The 19,588-nt window shown below is 43.6% G+C and overlaps 1 protein-coding gene across 1 annotated transcript; it reads left to right on the forward strand.

Moving 5' to 3' along the window:
* The first annotated feature begins 7,236 nt into the window (after positions 1–7,236).
* On the forward strand, positions 7,237–19,441 carry cald1b (caldesmon 1b). The gene is given in 16 exon segments (XM_078083468.1): positions 7,237–7,378; positions 7,633–7,737; positions 9,636–9,758; positions 9,845–9,916; positions 9,918–10,055; positions 10,691–10,814; positions 11,440–11,507; positions 11,596–11,842; positions 11,940–12,065; positions 12,829–12,872; positions 12,968–13,046; positions 13,671–13,802; positions 13,885–14,058; positions 15,636–15,707; positions 16,859–16,895; positions 18,249–19,441. Coding segments are annotated over 15 exon segments (1,524 nt in total). The 5' UTR covers positions 7,237–7,378; positions 7,633–7,663; the 3' UTR covers positions 18,263–19,441.
* Positions 19,442–19,588: the final 147 nt, after the last annotated feature.

Below are 19,588 nucleotides of genomic sequence, written 5' to 3' on the forward strand. Positions count from 1 at the left end.
AATTTCAAGCTTCATCTTCATCTTATCCGACCATCGGATCATTTCACAACAGGAAAGTGTGTCAGATGTGAATGACAAAGGTTTTCGTCAACCATTTAAATAGAAATCCTTTGCATAGCGTAGAAGAATTTACTGCAAAATGATGTAGAAAAGAAGCCACCCTGACACGTTTCTCATTTTCTCTGAAAGACTTCGATCGATGCTCCGTGTCATTTAAGAGCATATCCTTTTAGCCCCTAGATCAGATTTAAATGACCAAGCGTCATATAATCTCAGAAATAACAGTGTGTTCAGACTAAAGGAATCCATGAGATTTAGATAGAAAAGATAAAAGACACACACACACACACACAAGCGTCAGCCCGATGTGAAGTTGAGCAGGCGGGGCTGCAGGCTGCATGCTGTGCTTATAAACCTCTGGTCGCTCGCCCTCTGCTGATTTCCAGCAACTACGATCACTTCGGTCTGCCGGCCTGGTAAGTGTGACGATGACACCGCGTGATGCTTAATGACTGAAGTTAATGCAGAGAAAAAAGGGGGGCAACTTTTTTGTGGTCTGTGACTTAACGGGAGATTATTGATTTGTAGAAAGGGCTGTTAAAGTTGTTACTGGTGACGAGGGAGGTTTGTGTCTCGCCAACGAGTCTTAAGCTTAACCAGCTGCTTTAGATGAAGAACAGATGCTCTACATTTAACAAACTGCAACTTAATTGAACTTCGGTTTTGTGTTATGGAGGTACCTGCAATAAAAAGAGCATAGGAAGATGTCAAAAGGACTTGACTTGTGTCCATTTGCGTAAGATCCACAGTACGTGACTTTGTATTCTAAACAGACGTAATGTTCCTGAACTTGATTTAATGCAATGAAAGCCGATAAATCCTTTCAGTCGATGGTCGTAGGCTGAGCTCCGTATGAGGATCTTGAAATGTTATAAAGCTTTTCAACTATATGTCTGCAGAGGGACTGGAAACAGAACAGACTGCATCGAAGGTGCATACATATGTATAAGGAAGACAGGACTGCATGAAGCAACTAGCAGGCTGAAACACGCATTTTTGTTGCTATTCCTCTGCAAATTGCTGTCCCGGAGGCACTCGCATCGGCCCTGTCTGACAGCAGTGGATGCAGTGATTTGATTTAGATACATTGTGCACACGTCTGATTGTGGAAAGGTTGTTTGTCGTGGAGGACGTGCCAAGTGAGAGTCCTATTCCTTAGATGGTAGTAAAGATCAAGGCTCCAACCCCATGCGGTGATGTGAGTTTATGACCACAGACTCTTTGGGGACTTGACACATGTTTGGGTTTGAGAGCATCTTCTCTCCTTCTCGGTTATTTCACGTCGCCGCCAGTTAAAACAGCTGTGTGAGCGTAAACGTTATTTCGAAGCATGTGAGCACACAGCGGAGATTTGTTTTAAAGGACACGTTTCGCTTTGTGGAACTTTTGGTTCCCCTTTTTAACAAGTGTGCCTGAGAGAAACACCAACGTCCACCGTGTTGCCGGTGACCAGAGAGAGCGAGACGTCAGCTTCCCTCCAAACCCAAGCAACAAGGTCTTTTCCAACAGTTTGAGTTGTGAATCACATTTGCCAAAAGAGAAAAACGGGGCGATCCTGCTGCTGAAGTCTTTGCAGGCCGCAAGTGTTGCGTGTGACAGAGAGGGAAGGATGTCTGCTCTCCAGTCCTGCAGGGGGGGGACAATAAATAGGAGAGCAAATGGATTTCCACATGAACAAATTACGGGAGAGATTAGAGGTGAGCATTCGGACGTTAATGGGGTCATTCACAATCAATCAGTCGGCCATCGAGGCTGTAAGGAGAAATTCTATTCCTTTCATTATTACTAGAATGATTTAGAAGTAGGGTTTATTTATTTACATATCCAGCTGTTCCTTTTCCACTGTGTAAAACACTTGACATAGTCTGTTTCCTTTTATCAACCGTTGCTATGACAACCACCTCTCCTTCCAATCATGCTTTCTGTCTCCCAGCTGGGAAGATGCTGATGACCAATCACATTGGAAATAAGTTATTCTTGGATTGCCACTTTGTATAGCAGCAAGTATTTCCTAGAGTAAACCATGCTTACGGCCTGTGGCCTTGCACCTTGCCAAGCTGGGACACCACAACTCAACACTGCCTGTGTACTTCCTTAAAAGGAGGCAGAGTACAACATCTCAGCTGATGGGATGCAGAACAGGGAGAAGCACGGAGCTGCGTCTGTTTCCATCGACTCGCGGTCGCGTAGGAACCCAAAACTCTCCTTGAAATTTGAATGAATTTATGCTCTTTTGTTATTAAACATGTTTCATTGCAGTTTTAATGAGCACTCAGCCTACAGTTCTCCTCATTGGACATTATATTAAAAGCTGCAATTTTTCCTTTAAGCTACACCTGTACGATGATTGGCTCATTCAAACAAAGAGAAAAGGCCCCGTTGAGCCTGTTGAACTCTGCACGATGATGTTCAGATGCATCCAAACCCCCTCACGAAACAACACAACTGCTTCCCACCTATAATATACACAAACATACACACAAACATTTAACAACAACTGTATAACAACACAACCCGCCAACCAAAGGTACCTCGCTATTTTTTCTTTGGTGAACCCCTTTTAATAGTCTGACTGCATGTGTGTATTATGTTTGTATATTGTCAGGAGCTACCTGGATCTTGAATTTCCCCTCGGGGATCAATAAAGTACTTCTATTCTATTCTATTCTATTCCAATGAGCAGCGGAGGGGCTCCCCACTACGGTGTGTTGTGGCTTGTAAACTGTGTGGAATTTGTTTCCTTGTCGGGTACTTTTTCATACGTGACCATGTTTGGTCATGTGGAGAAAGCGGCGGAGGCTTCTTGATTGATTGCGAACGCCTTTCAGGCGACTGTTTATCTGTAAGTGTGTTGAAGCACTTTCTGTATCCTTCAACAAGAACATTATCCTACAGAACGATATAAAGTTGTTTCAGGGACCTACAAGTATTTCATATAACAGTTATCCACTGCAAATTATACATATACTGTGTATATATACAGTATAAATACACACTCCATATACCTGTAAATGCATTTCCATCAACGGTCAAAGACAGATGTTGGCTTACTGGAAGCATGAACTACATCACATTTTGTAATAGTGGTTTGATGTTGATGGATTCACTAATGTACAGGCTCACAGTCAAATGAGTTACGTAGTCCCTCAAATCCCAAGTCTCTGTGTAGGAATGATACATATTTGTACCGGGTTGCTTGGTCAGGCTCTGTTTACTGGCAGCAAACAAGGCACTAAGGCACTAAGGTGATATGTTGCTTTTCACTTGAGCTTCACTAAATGAATTAAAGAAACAAGATCCAAGGTGTGAGTGAGCTCTGAAGGACTTGTTGTGGATTTAATTAGACCTTTTGACAGAGCCATGTTTCCATGCATCTGTTTCCAGTCTTTGAACTAAATCTCCAAGAAACACAGATTGTGTTTCCAAAAAAAGGCCTTTGAAAGGCATCACTGATTTATTTATACAGAAGGTTGGATTAACAATCCCATTGGCCTGAGCCAAACGAGCCGCTTGGTTATCAGTGAAGTTATTGTTGGCTATTACAAGAGGACCCACAGTTACGGCTATAACAGCACTCGGGAGGAACAAGATGCAACAAAATGTCGGATTTAACAATGTCAGTTAGACTGCAAACACAAGAGCACTAAGACTCAAGCCCTTTTATGTTTGAATTCTTTGGCTTCCTTTTTGTAACAAATTGGATTGGAATTGTTTCAGGAAAGAGATTTGTTAAGTTTCAGATATCCAGCTGCCTGCACGTCTCCCCTAAACATGTGCTGATTGAATATACGAGACCCGCTTGTCAAACCAAAAGTAAATCATGCATTAGAGTGACCCGTTTAACAGCATGTTGCTTCGCTCTGACTCCGTTTGACGTCTGATTAATACAACTGCAGACACGGTGTAAATAAGGCAGTAATTACAAAGTACAAACAATATACAAACAGCGCACATGGTGTGTACACGATGACGGGTACCCAACCATTTATGTAATTAGGGGTCTTTTAGTGGGATGCTTTTACATTTTGGATTACACACCGAGCACTTACGTCCCATACGAGTTATAATAACCTTCAGTGGACCACTTGAGGAATTCTCAGGCTAAATCCTCGTTGGCTTCAGAAACACAGGATTCAAATATGGGCTCACTGTGATTTAATTAATCCCGTATTATAGGTCGAACAAGCCTGGTTCATTAATCCATCCCTTCAATATTAGTCATTGAACTGTATTCAAATGATAGACATCACATCACATTACAGATGGTGTATTCAGTAGATGCTTTGCAGCTGTGGCCAGCGCTGTATTCTTCCTCCTGAACGTGCTACATCAACTCTTCAGAGTGAAAATGGGCATTTGTCTTTGAGCGCATGAGCTTCCAATCAAAACTGCCTCCAGGAAGCTACGGGTGAAATACTGAAATGTAAATGTGGTATTTAGGCATTGGTCAGAATGCACACGGTCTGCATCTTCACACCCGTCCCGATTGGATTTATCCAGCAGCAGTTGATGGAATCACTCGGCCGTCGGTAAGCCAACGACGAGGTTACGTTGCTGTGAAAGCAGAGTGACCCTGTACCCTGGAGAGAATTTCCCCATCTGAAGGGAGACAAATCCTCTACAGATGTATGAATAAGAGACTTTCCCTGATTTATGAACCTGATTCCGACTCATGACAGGAACACTACGAGAACCTTTGACACGTCTACACATGAACGACGGCTTTACTTGTGGAGAGTGAAGCTTACAGAGACTTTCTGTGTCACAGATTGTACATGCAAACATTTATCGCTTTAATTTAAGGAGGACTATGTCCAACAATTCACCTTGTTGGGGGGGGGGGGGGGTTGGACAGCAGTAATGTTGAAGATCATTGCTCAGTGTGTGCGTCTCGGCGCGTTCATCCACATTTGTGACCCACGGTGGGGGCAGGAAGGTATTTGCGTAGCTGCCAGAGTGGTGAGTTTTTCGCCTTTTAGAAATTGAGTCCTTTGACGGCGGACTGGACCCGGGCCAATCCAAACAGTTCTGGATACCGACTCGTGACATGCGCGCGAGCTGTTAGCCTGGAGGTCCGTCAGTCCTTGTTTGTTGCTCCGTAGAGTCCATAGTGCTTAAAGACAGAGCAGCTTTTGTCCCTCCCAGACCTTAATTGGTCCCATGTAAGAACCGCTGTGAGGGAGGGAGACCGTTTGTTTCGTGTTTTATTGGGAGATGAATGATGTCCCTTTTAACTTGGGTTGAATGAAAAGACAACCTTTTAATGCAAAATGCTTTGCCAAGAAATATAACCCCCAACAAATGAGGGTTTTTTTCATAGTTGTATATGTCTTCATATCACAAGTTGGACACATGGCTCTGGACGTAGAGAGTCCAAGAGCATGCAAGCAGCTGCTGCATGGGATCTGTAGGGCTTTGAGCTAAGAGCTGACTGCAGTATTCTGACAGTTTTACCATGTACAGCAGATCATCCCTGTTTAGCACGATAACATTGCCTAATTAAAACTGAACTCAAAGTACAGTGTAGACGGGTGGGAGTTTCATCAGTTTAAAGCCATTTGGTATTGAAAAAACATTCCATTTCATAGCAATTCATCCCGAAAATTTGGAGTGTTACTGTTACTGTTAACTTTATATTTCACTGGTGATGGTTAACCTTGTGGTTCACTAGTAAAGTAACTATTTGAACCTGTCGGTGGAGCTAGATAACGAGTGGAAAGATTAACGGTAAAGGGATTAATTGACTGGAAACGCACGTCTGTGTAGAATTGAATTCCATTTCACACGTTGTACCGACCAGCCAGTTTGTTTCCTCCTCATTCATGAACCTGACAGATCGTACAGACCCGAATGTTTTACACCTTAGTGACAAACACCGAAACTGTTTTATTCACAAGCTATTTTGGGTTCCGATAAATCTCCTTCCTGTTTTCCAGGAAAGGAATATGTAAATGCGTGCAGTCCTTTTCCAGGAAAGCTCTGACACGTCTTCTTACCCACGTAGTGGATATTTTATAAAACGCTTTTGTTTTTGAGCTTTTGCGACTGCATTGGGCATCGGCCTAAAGCGACCGCTCGCTGTTGGTGGGCTACTCTTCTGAAGATACAGATAAATAGACAAAGGGATGACCTCTTTGGGACACTCTATGTGGTACTTCATAGATTCAACAATGATAATGCTTACTATACTTACTATGTGTATGCAATAAAAACGTACTAAAAGAGAAGAGTGGGATGAGCGCTTGACTCTGTGAGCTCATCGCGTGTCACAGCGTTCTTTGGTTACTGTTATAGAAGAAGACTGGTAAACGCAGGCTAGATGTCTTCCTCATGTCACAAGTCTCCTGTTTCACCCACTGTCTTTGTCTTTCTATGTCTGTGAAGTTGTAAGTGGACGTATTAGGGTTCGTGGCCCTACAACTCAAAGCCGTATTGAGCTTTGGCTTCCAGAAGAATTTGAAATGCAAGAAGAAAGAATTTAAAATGCAGAACTTCCTGATGCTCCACTTGTTTGTTCTACAACAGTGAATATAGAACCTGTAAAACAGGGGTGTGAGACTGCTTTCAGGTTGGGGCCAGATACTGCCCACTTTGATCGAAAGGGGGGGTGTAGACATTAGTGTGACTTACTGAGCATTCCACAGTGTTGTTTGATTTATATATACAGTACATATTAAAATATTGTTCAGATGTGCATCGTGAGTATATCGAGTTGTGTTATGTATTTTATGAGTTTAGATATTTTATTGCCAGTTGGGCGTCTTTGTGGAGATTTCTTTTCTTTTTTCTCAATTCGATCAATGGGTGTCGGCCAGATTTAATAAATATTTCAGAAACAAATCTTTTTGTTTAGCGGCGGTAAACGGAGGGATCTGTGCATGTGTTTCATTATAAAAGTCAAATGGAATGAAATTTTCTTTGCTCACTGGCCGGCGGTTCGGAGCAATAACGTTGAGGGATTTCAAATTTGGTGACAAACAAAGCTGCAGTAAATCAGCCACAAAGAGAGACAGCAGGATAAAACAAGACAAGTGGAACAAGCAATTTGAGAGTAAAGTCAGAGATCAGGGAGGGGGAACTGAGACAGTGGGAGAGCAGGAGTCAGGTCGAGGAGGCGGCGGAGGAGGGAGGCAAGGAGAGGAGGAGAGGGGACCGGAGAGGCAGGCTTTTCCTTTTCTGGTATTTCAAGTCGCTGAAAGAACAAGCAGGAATTCTTTGCGCTGCAGAAGGGCTGAGATATAAACCAGGCTGTAGAGGTTTATGTACAAAGGGAGGGGAGACACGGCCGTCCATGGAATAAACTCCAGCTACTGCTACGGTATTTTAAGTTTCTCCTCATGTCCTCAAGCTTTCCTGCTACAGATTTGGAGCTCATTTTCACTTTTTAGCATGGAATTTCGTTGCAATGACGATTGTGTTGATCTCGTGGCTGTTAGATGCAATGTACTAAAAGTACTACTCAAACAATGCAGTTATCAGAGGACTTTCTAAGCATGTACAGTATTCGACAAACTAATCGGGGCGTGATTGATCCAACTCTCCTAATCCCGTTCTTGTATTTGTGTCCTTCAGTGAGAAAGTGTGGAGAATCTTTCTGGGCATCATGGACGATGACTTTGAACGCCGCATGGAGCAGAGGAGGCTGAGGAGGGAGCAGATGCGCGTCGACACTGACAAGTGAGGGAACCATCTGACAATATAGAAAAGATAATACGCAAACACGCAGAAGTCAACACATAATTGAATGCATGGTGAAGTTAAACAACATCTTAAATTAAAGCCTCATTTAGTTAATTGTCTTACAACTTTAGCTTTAGTATATCGTATTTGACATATGCAGTGTATGCAAAAGTTACTGCAGTTGTTCCTCTTCTTCCAAAGTCTTGGAGACAGATGCTCAGTGATCGAGGATTTCTGTTTGCATCTGTGTGTCTGTCTTGGTGTTTTTGCACTTTTGCATGAGGGAGTTAAATTGTGCGTCTCCACATGAGCAGAGCAGACAGGACTCGGTGATTGAGAGGCGACGGCGGCTAAATGAGCTGCACTGACTTTGCTGCTGTTTGGATCATTCTGTCGCTATCTGTCGTCTCCCTCCCTCTCTGTAAATGATCAGATAAACATCACAATAGTGATGAAGAGTTATTGCTACCTCATAACCAGAAGAAAAGGAAAGTGATGAAACATTCAAGGGAAAGCAACTCAAACTGGAATGTCTTTAAAAAGTGACACACTGTGCAATTGTTGAGCCACAGTTTGAATCACAAGGTGAGCAAAGGGGTTTTAACTACATTTCCATCCCAGCCCTCCATCCCCCTTGTTGCACTGGGTGACATGTCCCTGGTTGGTTTTTATTCCCATCCAACTGCCTGTCAATCCACAGCTGAAAATAGACCCCAACACATGATCTTCATGCTGCAGTCTGTCGCTTTGCACAAAAGCCTCCTCAGCTGGAATGAATGGCAACGGGACTAACGGGCAGGTTGGAAAAAAAGAGATTGGACTGAAGGTCGGTTGATCTTTCCCCTGGATTTGAAAATGTCAATTTAATCAATCTTTGCTCAACTCGTTATTTCCTCCAGTTCAGAATTCAGCTTCTGTCTTATAAAATTTGCACTCAACGGAGCCGGTGGAAAAAGGCAAATCCCGGCTCATATTCTCACAGTCCTGCCCAGCCGGCGGTGCCAACCCGGCCTGCCCTCAGCCCCCCCCCTGCACGGCCCGAGGAAATGCTGCAGACGCTGGAATGTTTTTTTATCCCAGCATGAGATCGGCTGCTCTCATCGCTTGAGACTGACAGCTCGTTTGGAGTTTTTCCTTCTCCTCTTAGCCAAGGAGCTCTCATCATATTTCCCTCCATGCTAAAATACTTCACGTCTCTCTGGTTGTTTGTCTAGAAATGTAACTGCATCATTTTAGCGGAATAATATCCAATTGAATCACTTGCTGAACCATTTATCGGTGCCAGCCATGCCAGGAAAACGTTCGCCTGAGGATTTGTTGGATTTCTGTTTGGAAGGCAGAACGGACTCTAGCGGTTCCCATCGGATCTTCCTCTCACAGCATCTGTAAATCATAGTGTTGCGGTTCCAGGAAGAGCAGAGGGAAATAATACCCATTCTCTGTCCATGGGCCACTTCCAGCTCCCCCGTGCCTCTTAAAGCCCGGTATGCTGGGAAAGATCCCGAAAGTCTCCCAAGTTGGATGAAAGTCAGTGGCAGGATGTGGGCAAGATGAGAAGGCTTGAAAGACAAGGGCATTTGTTTCTTTCATTAATAAAGCCAAAGAGGTATTTTCTTTGGAAAGTTCTGGATTTCTTTGAGGTTTCGGTCCCGGACACATGCAGTGTACGATTCGTCTCTTATTTTGGTTTTTCCCCTCACTCGTAACGTCTTCAACGTGCGTGGCTGATATCAGTGGTTCACAATGTAAATCTCAGGGATCTTCAAATGTGTCCATTACATAAATTACTCTCAACCCAACCTGACTAAACTCCCCGTAGTGGAATTTCAATTGTCTTATTTCGGATTCAAAGCACCCGGCATCAACGTGTAATGTGACCCTGTGTGATGTCTCAGGGACGGTTACACCAACGACGATGAGGAGGAAGCCCGGGAGCAAAGGAGGCGTGCGAGGGAGGAGAGGAAGAAGATGAGGGACTCAGACGAGCCTGGAGCCACTGACGGGATCGACACAAACAGGTGAAGGCCTCAACTAGGCAACAATCGTCGATAATCCATTTTCTACTATTCTCTTTGGTACAAAAGTGGATTTCCTGTGCTTACAGTGTGGAGACCACCGGCGGTGAAGGCGCAGATGACGACCAGGCCTTGCTGGAACGGCTGCTAAGCGGGAGGAACGCGCCAGAAGAGGATGAAGGAGGCCCTGGAGAGACAGAAGGACCTGGACCAAAGCGCCAGCACCAACGGCACAGAGCTCCCTCCCTCCCTCAGACAGCGGGACACACAGGAAGAGGAGGAGAAGCAGGAGGAGGAGAAGCCAGCCAGGAGGATGTGGCAGACGCCGATACCGACCGCTGGAGAAAAGGAGAAGAAGACAAAAAGGAAGATGAGAAGGTCAGTAAGGATTTGCAGAGTTATAGTCTTTGAGATTATTCTTTTAGGTTTATTTTCTCTCAGCAGGAATCTGTTGAGGGATCAAGAACAGAAAGCATAAGAAATGAAGGAAGGCCTCTTATCTCAACTCGCTGTCAACTGAGTAATGATGATTTACACTTACAACACTTTATTTTATAGGAGCAGATCAGGAGAACGCTGCCGCAACAGAAGAGTTTGAGCAGCCTGACGTAGGAAAGAACGATGCTGAAGAGGAGGCTGCTCCTCACGTTGACAAGGAGGAAGAAACGTGGAAGAGGAAAGAAAGAAGAAATGGATGAAAGGCTGAGGGTGGAGGAGGAAGAAAGACAAAAAGGGGAAACAGAGGAAAAGCTCAAGAAAGAGGAAGAAGAACGGCAGCTAAAAGAGGAGGAGGAAATGAAGAAAAGGTCAGAGGAAGAAAAAGAACAAAAGGAAATGGAAGATAGGCTGAGAAAAGAGAAGAAGAAAACAGAAACGGGATAAGGAGGAAAAAATGAAAAAAGAAGAGGAGGCTAAACAAAAAAGGTTGATGGAAGAAAAACAGAAGAAGAGGAGGAGGACAAACGAAAAAAGGACATCGAGCAAAAGAAGAAGAAAGAAGAGGAAGAAAAACGCCAGAAAGAGCTGGAGGAGAAGAAGAAAAAGGAGGAGGGAGGAAAAGCAGCAGCTGCAGCAGCAGAAGAAAAAAGAACTGGAGAGAAGAAGAAAGAGGAAGAGGAAAAGCGTAAAAAGGAGGCAGAAGAGAAGAAGAAGAAAGACGAAGAGGACAAGCGCAAAAAGAGGAGATGGAAGAGAAGACAAAGAAAGAGGAGGTACTGATGTCATTTATTGCATCGTGCCACTTTAAAAAGACGGAAAAAGTCAAATAAAAATCTGAAAGTTCCTGTAAAGTCTGTAAAGTAGCGTAATATAGTTGTTACCCTTCAGATGAAGGATCCTGCAGGTATTTGCCGTGCGTACAGTTTACGGTCATACACCACTGAGCAGGGGACAGCGTTTTGTTCGATCGATGATGTCACAGCATGTGTCCCTTTCCTTCAGTCGTTACCTTGAACCGCTGTTCGGTGCAGGTTTTCTACATCATGCGCTTTGAACCGTTTGTCTTCTCTGTCAATGACTGTGTTGTTTTCCGTGGAAAGGAGGAGAAGCCCAAAAGATTTGGTTTTAAGGAAAAGGTAAGATGAACCTGTCCTCTAAACATAAATGATTATATATTCTTTTGAAATATCAAAGCTGCGAGGAGGACGAGGCTTCGGTAGTCAAACGTTTTCCTTTCTTTTGGCAGAATGAAGCGACCAAACAGAACGGGGGACTCTTTGAGAATAAACTTAAGAAAGCCGAGAAGACTTCGAGGTAAAGTTATCCTTTTTTTTAAGAAACACCGCGCGCTCGTGCACATGCGTGTTGCTCACCGAATGGCCGTGCACGTGTCGCTCCGCAGGGACATTGTTCCCTCCAACAAGGCCGGCGGAGCGGAGCAACAGGAGGCCGAGCGCAAGCTGCAGGAGCTGAAGCGCCGGCGAAACGACGCGGAGAGCGAGGATTTCGAGAAAATGAAGCAGAAGCAGCAGGACGCGGAGGCTGAGCTGGAGGAGCTGAAGAGGAAGAGGGAAGAGAGGAGGAAGGTCATGGAGGAAGAGGAGAAGCAGAAGAAACAGGAGATGGAGGACAAGAAAGCCAAAGAGCAGGCGAGGATGGTTTCTACGTTGAGGACGAAAGGCATCGTCGCGGCTTCGTTTGGTTCGGGACTCACAGGTGTGACAGCGAGTTTTTTTTTCCTAACAGGAGGAGAGGAAGAGGATGAAGGAGGAGATAGAGAAAAGGAGGGCGGAGGCCGCGGAGAAGAAGAAGCAGAAGGAGGAGGAGTCTCCGAAACCCGCCTTTACGGTCACTCCCAAAGGCTCCTCAAAGGTGAGTTTCAGGTGACTCCACAACAATGAGTATCATATTTATTTATGAAATGATTCTAACTCTTTGAGCACCACAAAGAGAATTTGTCTGCCTCGCATTGAGGGAGAGAACTTGCAGATGAAACTTGAGACTTTACATAGCTAGCGTATCAGAATGTGAAGGGAAATGTTGAAAAAGAAGCATACCGAGACGACATTTTGTGAACCACACTTATTCATGGCGAGAGTTGGGGGACAAGATTAAAATCATATTTCCCAAAAAAGCTACCAGCTCGCTTTCATAGTTTAACAGGTCTGCTTCGTTATCTCAAGTTGTGAGACATTTTTACAGTTTAATGTGCTTGTGTTTTTCCCTTTTCCACTTCAAGTCGCCTGGCATTTCCCAAATATTTTTAGATGACAGCATTAAAATAAGATGGGAGCGGGCTGTTCTCAAACACAGGACTGTGACTGGGTCATTTTCTGGAGTATTTTTAGAGGAATGTCTCTGTGCACTTACTTTGGGAGGTATAATTGATTCTTAACAGCAGCACTAGTGTGTGTGTGTGTGTGTGTGTGTGTGTGTGTGTGTGCACGCTGGCTCCATGAATGCATTACTCTCCAATCACTCAAGCACAGAGAGACCTTCCCAGGCCGCTCTGCTGCTCTGTGAGGTTGTCTTGGGGACGGGAAGGAGTCCAGGACAGTTTAATCATGTCTGCATTTATTTCTGCAAGTCACCCAAAGACTGTTTATAAACTGAAAAAGTGCTTTTTTTTTTACAGATCGGGGCAAAGGCAGAATTCTTGAGCAAATCAGCCCAGAAAAGGTGGCCATAAAAACTTTCCAGCGACTAATATCTACATAAGTGAACAGAAAATTGTTGAGCAGCGCTAATGTCCCATGTGTTGTTTATCCTCACAGCACCGCGGCCCGAGGGTCTCACACGCCAATTGTCTCCAAGATAGGCAACAGACTGGAACAGTACACCTCGGCCATCCAGGTGAGCCCCACTCATCATCCGTTTCCCTGAACCTCGCTGGTAATCAGGTACTTCAACTAAAAGGACAAATACAACATAGTAAAATCACTGTGTGAAGGAACCTCTGTTCCACCGGCCCTTGCATGTCGTTGTGCAATGACAAGTTGAATCTGAAACAGAATTACGTGAAAAGTTCAAAAACCTAACTTAAGTTAAAGCACAGAAGTATTTTTGAGAATAAAAGTATTCATTTTCCAAGAAAAAGTCAAAAATGTTTTTGTGGTACGTTATGCGTCGATGGGAAAGTAACCTTTTAGCACTGTAGTTTGTCGAGGAGTTTGATTAAAGACAAATTTAAAAGGGGCCTTGAGATGATTAATGAAAAAAAAGATAGAAAATGATATGAACCCAAAACACGCAGCCTTTATGGTGCTGTTCCAATGCTTTTGTATTTTATAAGCTTATTCTGTTTTTAAAAAAAGCAACATTTTCCTTTAAATTAGATATCAAGTAACAGAAAAAAGTAACTGTAAAGCACAAATTCTGAGACTTGTTCCTTAATTTAAATGTGTTCCACCACTTTGTTCAATGTATTTTTATTTTGACCCATTTAAAAGCAGATAAATCCTCCCTCTACGTCCACAGGGAAACAAGGAGGTCAAATCCCCAAAGTCTCCCATGGCGGATATTCCAACAGGAGGTGCACGCAGCATCAAGAGCATGTGGGAGAAAGGCAACGTCGGCGGCTCCTCTGATAGTCCGACTCCTGCCAACAAGGTGCCACCGAGCCGCCGAGAGGGCCGCTTAGACAGATAGACAACCATTTCTAAATTTGAGCTGTCTCTTTTTTGTAATCCAGGATGTAGCTGGTGTCAAAGGAGGCGTGGCAGGACGCATGAACAGTTGGATGGCGAAGCCTCCACAGGCGGAGAAGATGGCAGCGCCCGCGGCACCACTTGCAGCAGCAGCAGCAGCAGCACCACCACCAGCAGCAGCAGCAGCAGCACCACCTGCAGCAGCAGCTAAGCCAGCAGTAAGGCCTGATAAATCCTGGTCTTGATCACACACACGCAGACACACACCAGTGTTAACTAATCCCAGTGATCCCTTGATATTCCGCACACGCTAATGTGCTGATTTGCACATCAACGTCTGGTCTTTTGTTGGCTGCAGCTTTCATGTATCCGAGCACGGAGGCTGCGAACCGTTCGCGTCCGGAGTGCAGTGACACCACATGGACAGTTTTCTTCACAACATCTTTTATTCTGAAAAAAGAAAGAATGCTATTCTCTACACAATATGAACGTTTTTATTTATGTGTTATTGCACAAACTTGTGGGGAATCACTCGTTGGAAGAATAATAGTAGTTTCATTATTGGACAAAAAACACAAACAAAGACATGTAACCACAAAGCACAGAGCAGCAACATTAATATGTCACGTGGCTGAATGCCAACATGCTCCCTTCGCACGGCTGTTCCTACTCCCCTCAATACATCAATCACTTCGGCCTCTGGGGGTATTTCAAGATTATTTTACAGCCCACAAAACCCATAAACCACTTTCAAATGCTTATCCAGGATATTGGACTCCTTTTAATCCAAAGAATAATACATTTAACTTCCACTGTGACTCAATGGTTGAAGTCTCCTCCACACAAGGGTGAAAGGTCATATCCCCTTACATTCGTCAAACACAGGTACATGTTAGTCCTTTATGACACCACCAGCAAAACAACACAACAAGTAAAGAAGTTGAATGATTCATAGGTTTGTTTTTTACCATTTGCCCCCAAAGAATACCGGAGGAGCCGTGTAACTGTGAGCTGTACTCGGTGAACACCATGTCCCTTTCTTAAAGTAGCACAGCAGCTGCTGACGCTGCCAGGTCTTCTGGAGACATCGCACTATGCAGCATGTCTGGATGACGTGTGACATTGTTCTCACGTGAAATATACGAGCAGGATATCTTTAGTGTCAAACGTCTTGGCCGGCGCAGGAGGGGTTGTAACCTTAGTGCCAATTATGTGACAATACCTCCCCCTAAAGGGATGAAGCTGTACAGCGGAGACGTGTCTAATGTCTGAACTCTCTTTTTGTGGCTTTAATGACTTGTTTCATGCTCTTCTGCCTTCCTTTCCTTCTCCCACTTGCACTCATTTCCTCAGCTTTCGTCACTTGTCCTGCTGTTCTTTGCCTAATTCTCCCCAAACGGGTAAAAGCACTATTTTGCATATATTTCATACCCACTCTAATTAAGAATCAGAATCTTGAGTTAAATGTAGTACCTTTACTCCATTGCATGTATTTTACAGCTTTAGTTACTCATGCAAACATTATATTACATTAAGCTACCAAGTGATATAACGTAGTGAAAATGAACCCATTTTCTTAATAACTGGAACTTACTTTTGGTTTTGGGGAAAGTGACTTAACTCACTCAGGTAAACATTACTCCTTTACATAGATCATATTTATTGGATGCTAGATTGCTGTACCTGTAGTTATATTTTGACTATTGTTAAAACACTGATGCGTTGCTGCCTGCACTTCTGTAAAAGCACTTTAGCATCCGACTAACGCAGTCACGGTTGTTCTTCATCGTGACAGGAGGTGAAAGCCGGGGACATCGGCAACAAACGCGGCATGTGGGAAACCAAGAAGAGCTCTGCACCTGCAAAGGTGAGACACCTGTACTGCGAGGGAGGCGGGGGCGCACTGTGTAACGGCTCTGCAGTGACACGGTTCTGTTTGTTTCTTTCATTCAGTCTACCTAATAGAAAGGGGAACGAGGTAATTCGTGAATCCCACTGAATGCACGTCCCCCCGACACGGAGTGATTGATCTTTGTGGTGTTCACGCTGGTTTTATGCCCCTTCCTCTGTGTGCATATGATCGGGATCCGGATTGGTCGGTGTCGACCCAGTTCCACCATACTTTTTCTTAGACTTTGCAAGTGAAATTTGTTTTTGGTGGGTTGTGAATATTTTGCGTAACCTTTTGTACCATCTGGGGGATTTTTCCCGCCAGCAAAAACTTGAGTTCATTCAGCTCCGCTGAAGAAAATTCAGTCCGATCGTTTAACCATCTAACGTAACATAGATGACAAACAACAAACAAATTGGGTTCTAAACCCTGATTTTTCTTATTTTATGTCAGTCCGGTTTGGCAACACTTTATATTTTGTTTTTCTTCTTTTAATGTCACTCAATTCAGAAGATGAACACATATTTCACTAAAACCTGTTTGATGTTCGTGATGACACATAATGTTTCAAAAGGTCCTGGCGAGATCTGTGTGTGTGTGTGTGTGTGTGTGTGTGTGTGTGTAGTATTAGTGTTTTTGGCTGAACAGAGGGTAGTCTAATGTTTCTAAGTGAGCAGTGCAGAGTATTTTAATTTCCCATCCAAAAATATTCTTGTGTCCAACAAGCCATAAAAGGCCAGAATGCAGACGGACCCATCTCATATTCATTAAGTACATTTACTTTTTATGGTCATCTTATGATGACAGATCTTGAAGTTGCTGTCAGTCGTTCCCACCACGGGTTTGAGGACATGAAATTTCATCTTTGTCTCTGTTTTGTCATTTGAAAGAAGGATTGTGATCAGCTACTCCTGGATGTTTTGGCTGCACGGTGCACAGCTTTAGCAGGATATTATGATTGAATGCATGCGGTTGTGTTTCACTGCTGTGTATGATGCATTTGTAAAGTCTGGAGTGCTTAAGAAAAATACTGTGTAACACATTTCATCCATTGTTATCAGTACATATTTTGCATATGAAACAGCACTCTTTGTTTCTTCTCTTTTTCATTGCACTTTTGCTTACAGGTGGCAGTCGGAGGAAAGAGCAAGTTTGTCACTAATAGTAAGTATCCAAGTGACTGTAAATAGTGCTTCATTGTAGATTCATTCGAGGGCTGTCGTAAGAATCTATTTTAAACTTCTATTTATCAGCAGAAGATATTGCACCACAGCCACGGTTTCTTTCGCTGTGCTATTAATGAAAGTCTTTCAAGGAATTGACAACAACAGCAATTCACAGTTTTGCCAGAAGTTAGATGAGAAGATAAATAGCATTTCCATATCAGAGACTTCTCAAAGCAAATTCTCAACAATAAGCAAACAATGGCTTTTAGTTCGTTTTGCTGAAGATGCTTTACTCATGGAACATTTGGGAGATCTTCACGTATTTCCATTTCAGGCTATTTAATTAAACACATCTTCCACCACTGCCTGTAAATGTGCACATACTACAATCAGGGTTTATCTAGATCAACCGGATAAAGAGTTTAGATGAAGCGTCTGTATCCTTTGACCCATTTTGTGGTCGAAGCTCACGCCTGATTCACGGCCTTCTGTGGACTCGACCGCCGCAGCGCAAATAGCCGCTCATTGTAAATCAAATCTGCTGCTGCAGCTTTTTTTTCGGGCGCCGGCTCAACTCTGTGACACTGCGGTCTATATTTAAGAAGAAAAAAAAAAAAAAAAACCTCACCCTGACCTTGTGTCCCAGTATAAAGGACCTTCCAGACTCCTGGGATGGCTGCCGTGTCTTTGCAGTGCTCTGGTCACCCGCTGCCACCTGGGCCTTCCAATGGCGCGGTGTTGGCGAGTTGTTGGACATACCACAGTGCAGCTGCTTGATTTTCACATTAAAGCTGGCTGCTGGGGAGGATTACTAGCTGTTCAAGTAGCTCAAGTGGAGCTATAGCGCCGGGCTTATTCACTCAGTGCGGACTATAAAGACAAATCCATGCAGTCTGTGGGTTTGCATGTTTAATTATGGAGGGGAAAAAAAACACTCAACGTCCGCTGAAGCAGAAAAAAAGCTGTCTGTCTCATTTGGAAAAACAAAGATATCTTCAGACATTAAGCACCCGAATGTAGAACCAGAGCGTGAACAATAGGAATGGAAACGTGTTTGTCGAGTGTCAGCTCGGACCCTAAATAGCGATCCTTGTTTGTAACCTCCCCGCTTCTTCATCAGAAATAGACCGCTGAGGAACGAAGGGCAAATGACAAAGTTACAGCTTTCGATCACACAGACGGTTCCTGGCTGTGACTCCCAAATGGAAAAGGAAATACGTAGAAGTCCGGATGTAAAATCATCGATTTACAACCCTGAATATAATATTGTTAATTATCACCTAAACTGACAAGTTTTAAATGCAACATTGACTCATAGATCTCTGAAGTCTGCCTCTCCCTCCGTTAACAGGTGTAAGACCCTAACCATTGACGTCCCCATTTCAACCGAGTGTCACCAGGCCAAACACAAAGCTCTGCTGCTGCATGTGCATCCATTTCCCTTCGACGCTGCCGCTTCGCATGGAATTCCCACGCAGTAAAGGAAAAGACAGGGGGCCGGGACGAGTGACCCCAGGATCAAAGGCTCCACGTGTTTGGTTTTTTATGAAAATACTGATGTTTTATCAGACTCGACTTGACTAGGAAACTCAAAGAAGGTTTTCACGTCCATTTCTTTAATCAAAGTTACAAATTCCCTGTGATGCTTAAATGTTATTTTACTTTCAAGCCACACTGAGATATCTGCTCTCCTTGTATTTCCATGTAGCTTGGACTCCAGAACAAGCACTTGTGTTTTGTGGTTGTAGACACACTGCTTTTTGGGATGATAGTCACTATTTTGAGTCCATGTGATAAACCTAATGTCCATCTCACCGCTTGCGTTTGAATTATTAAACCGACACTGCGATAGATGTTGGCTGAGTAGCCTGTACATAATTGAGTCATTTCATAAGTAAGTCCCGTTCATTACAAAGCACCCTTCGTGAAGGCATTATAGTAACTAATAACCTCATTAATAGTTGACCAGGGCTGATGTTTGGGTTGGCGAAGTTGTGACTAAATGCAACATGAACTTTGGGGCTCTCCGGGTGGAGATGTCATTGGGTCTCATCGTCTACCTCTTTGGTCTAGACTGAAAATATCTCAACCATTGATCAATTTTGTCAATGGTCCACAAATGATGGATGGAAGGGATTGTCATGTAATTTGGTAACACACAACGATGATAACGTCCCTCATCAGCTCAGGATTGGGTTTGTCTTATTCATGGATTATCAGCTGTTATGACGGCCGACTTCATGGCTTATTAGAAACTGAGTAACAAACCATTAGTAAGTTTTAAACCAGCCAGATAGACGCATTGTGCAAACATTTCTGCCTTTTGTTAACTGTGGAGGATCACAAATGGTATCATTGTATAGTGAAACCACAAATAGAGACTAAATAAAGACTATTCACTTACCAAATACAATTCTATTCAACAGCAGGTAACACTTTTCTATCATCGGTTCACATGCCAGCAACAAAAGTGTACAAGGAAATGGCTTCAAGTTTTAATTTGAATTCCTTGGCAACAATAAACAAGAGTTGCATCGTGACAAATTGTATCGCAGTCTATCAGATGTGGAATCGCTTCGTCTGTACGTTTGACCGTATTGTTTGTATTCGCTTCAGCAATAAATAAAGTTAAAAAAAGGTGTTGATGTTTGGGGAGTTATGGGGTGTTGAAACACGAGTTTCCGTCCAAAG

Source organism: Gasterosteus aculeatus, chromosome X (assembly GCF_964276395.1).
Source record: "Gasterosteus aculeatus chromosome X, fGasAcu3.hap1.1, whole genome shotgun sequence".
NCBI classification, from domain to species: domain Eukaryota; kingdom Metazoa; phylum Chordata; class Actinopteri; order Perciformes; family Gasterosteidae; genus Gasterosteus; species Gasterosteus aculeatus.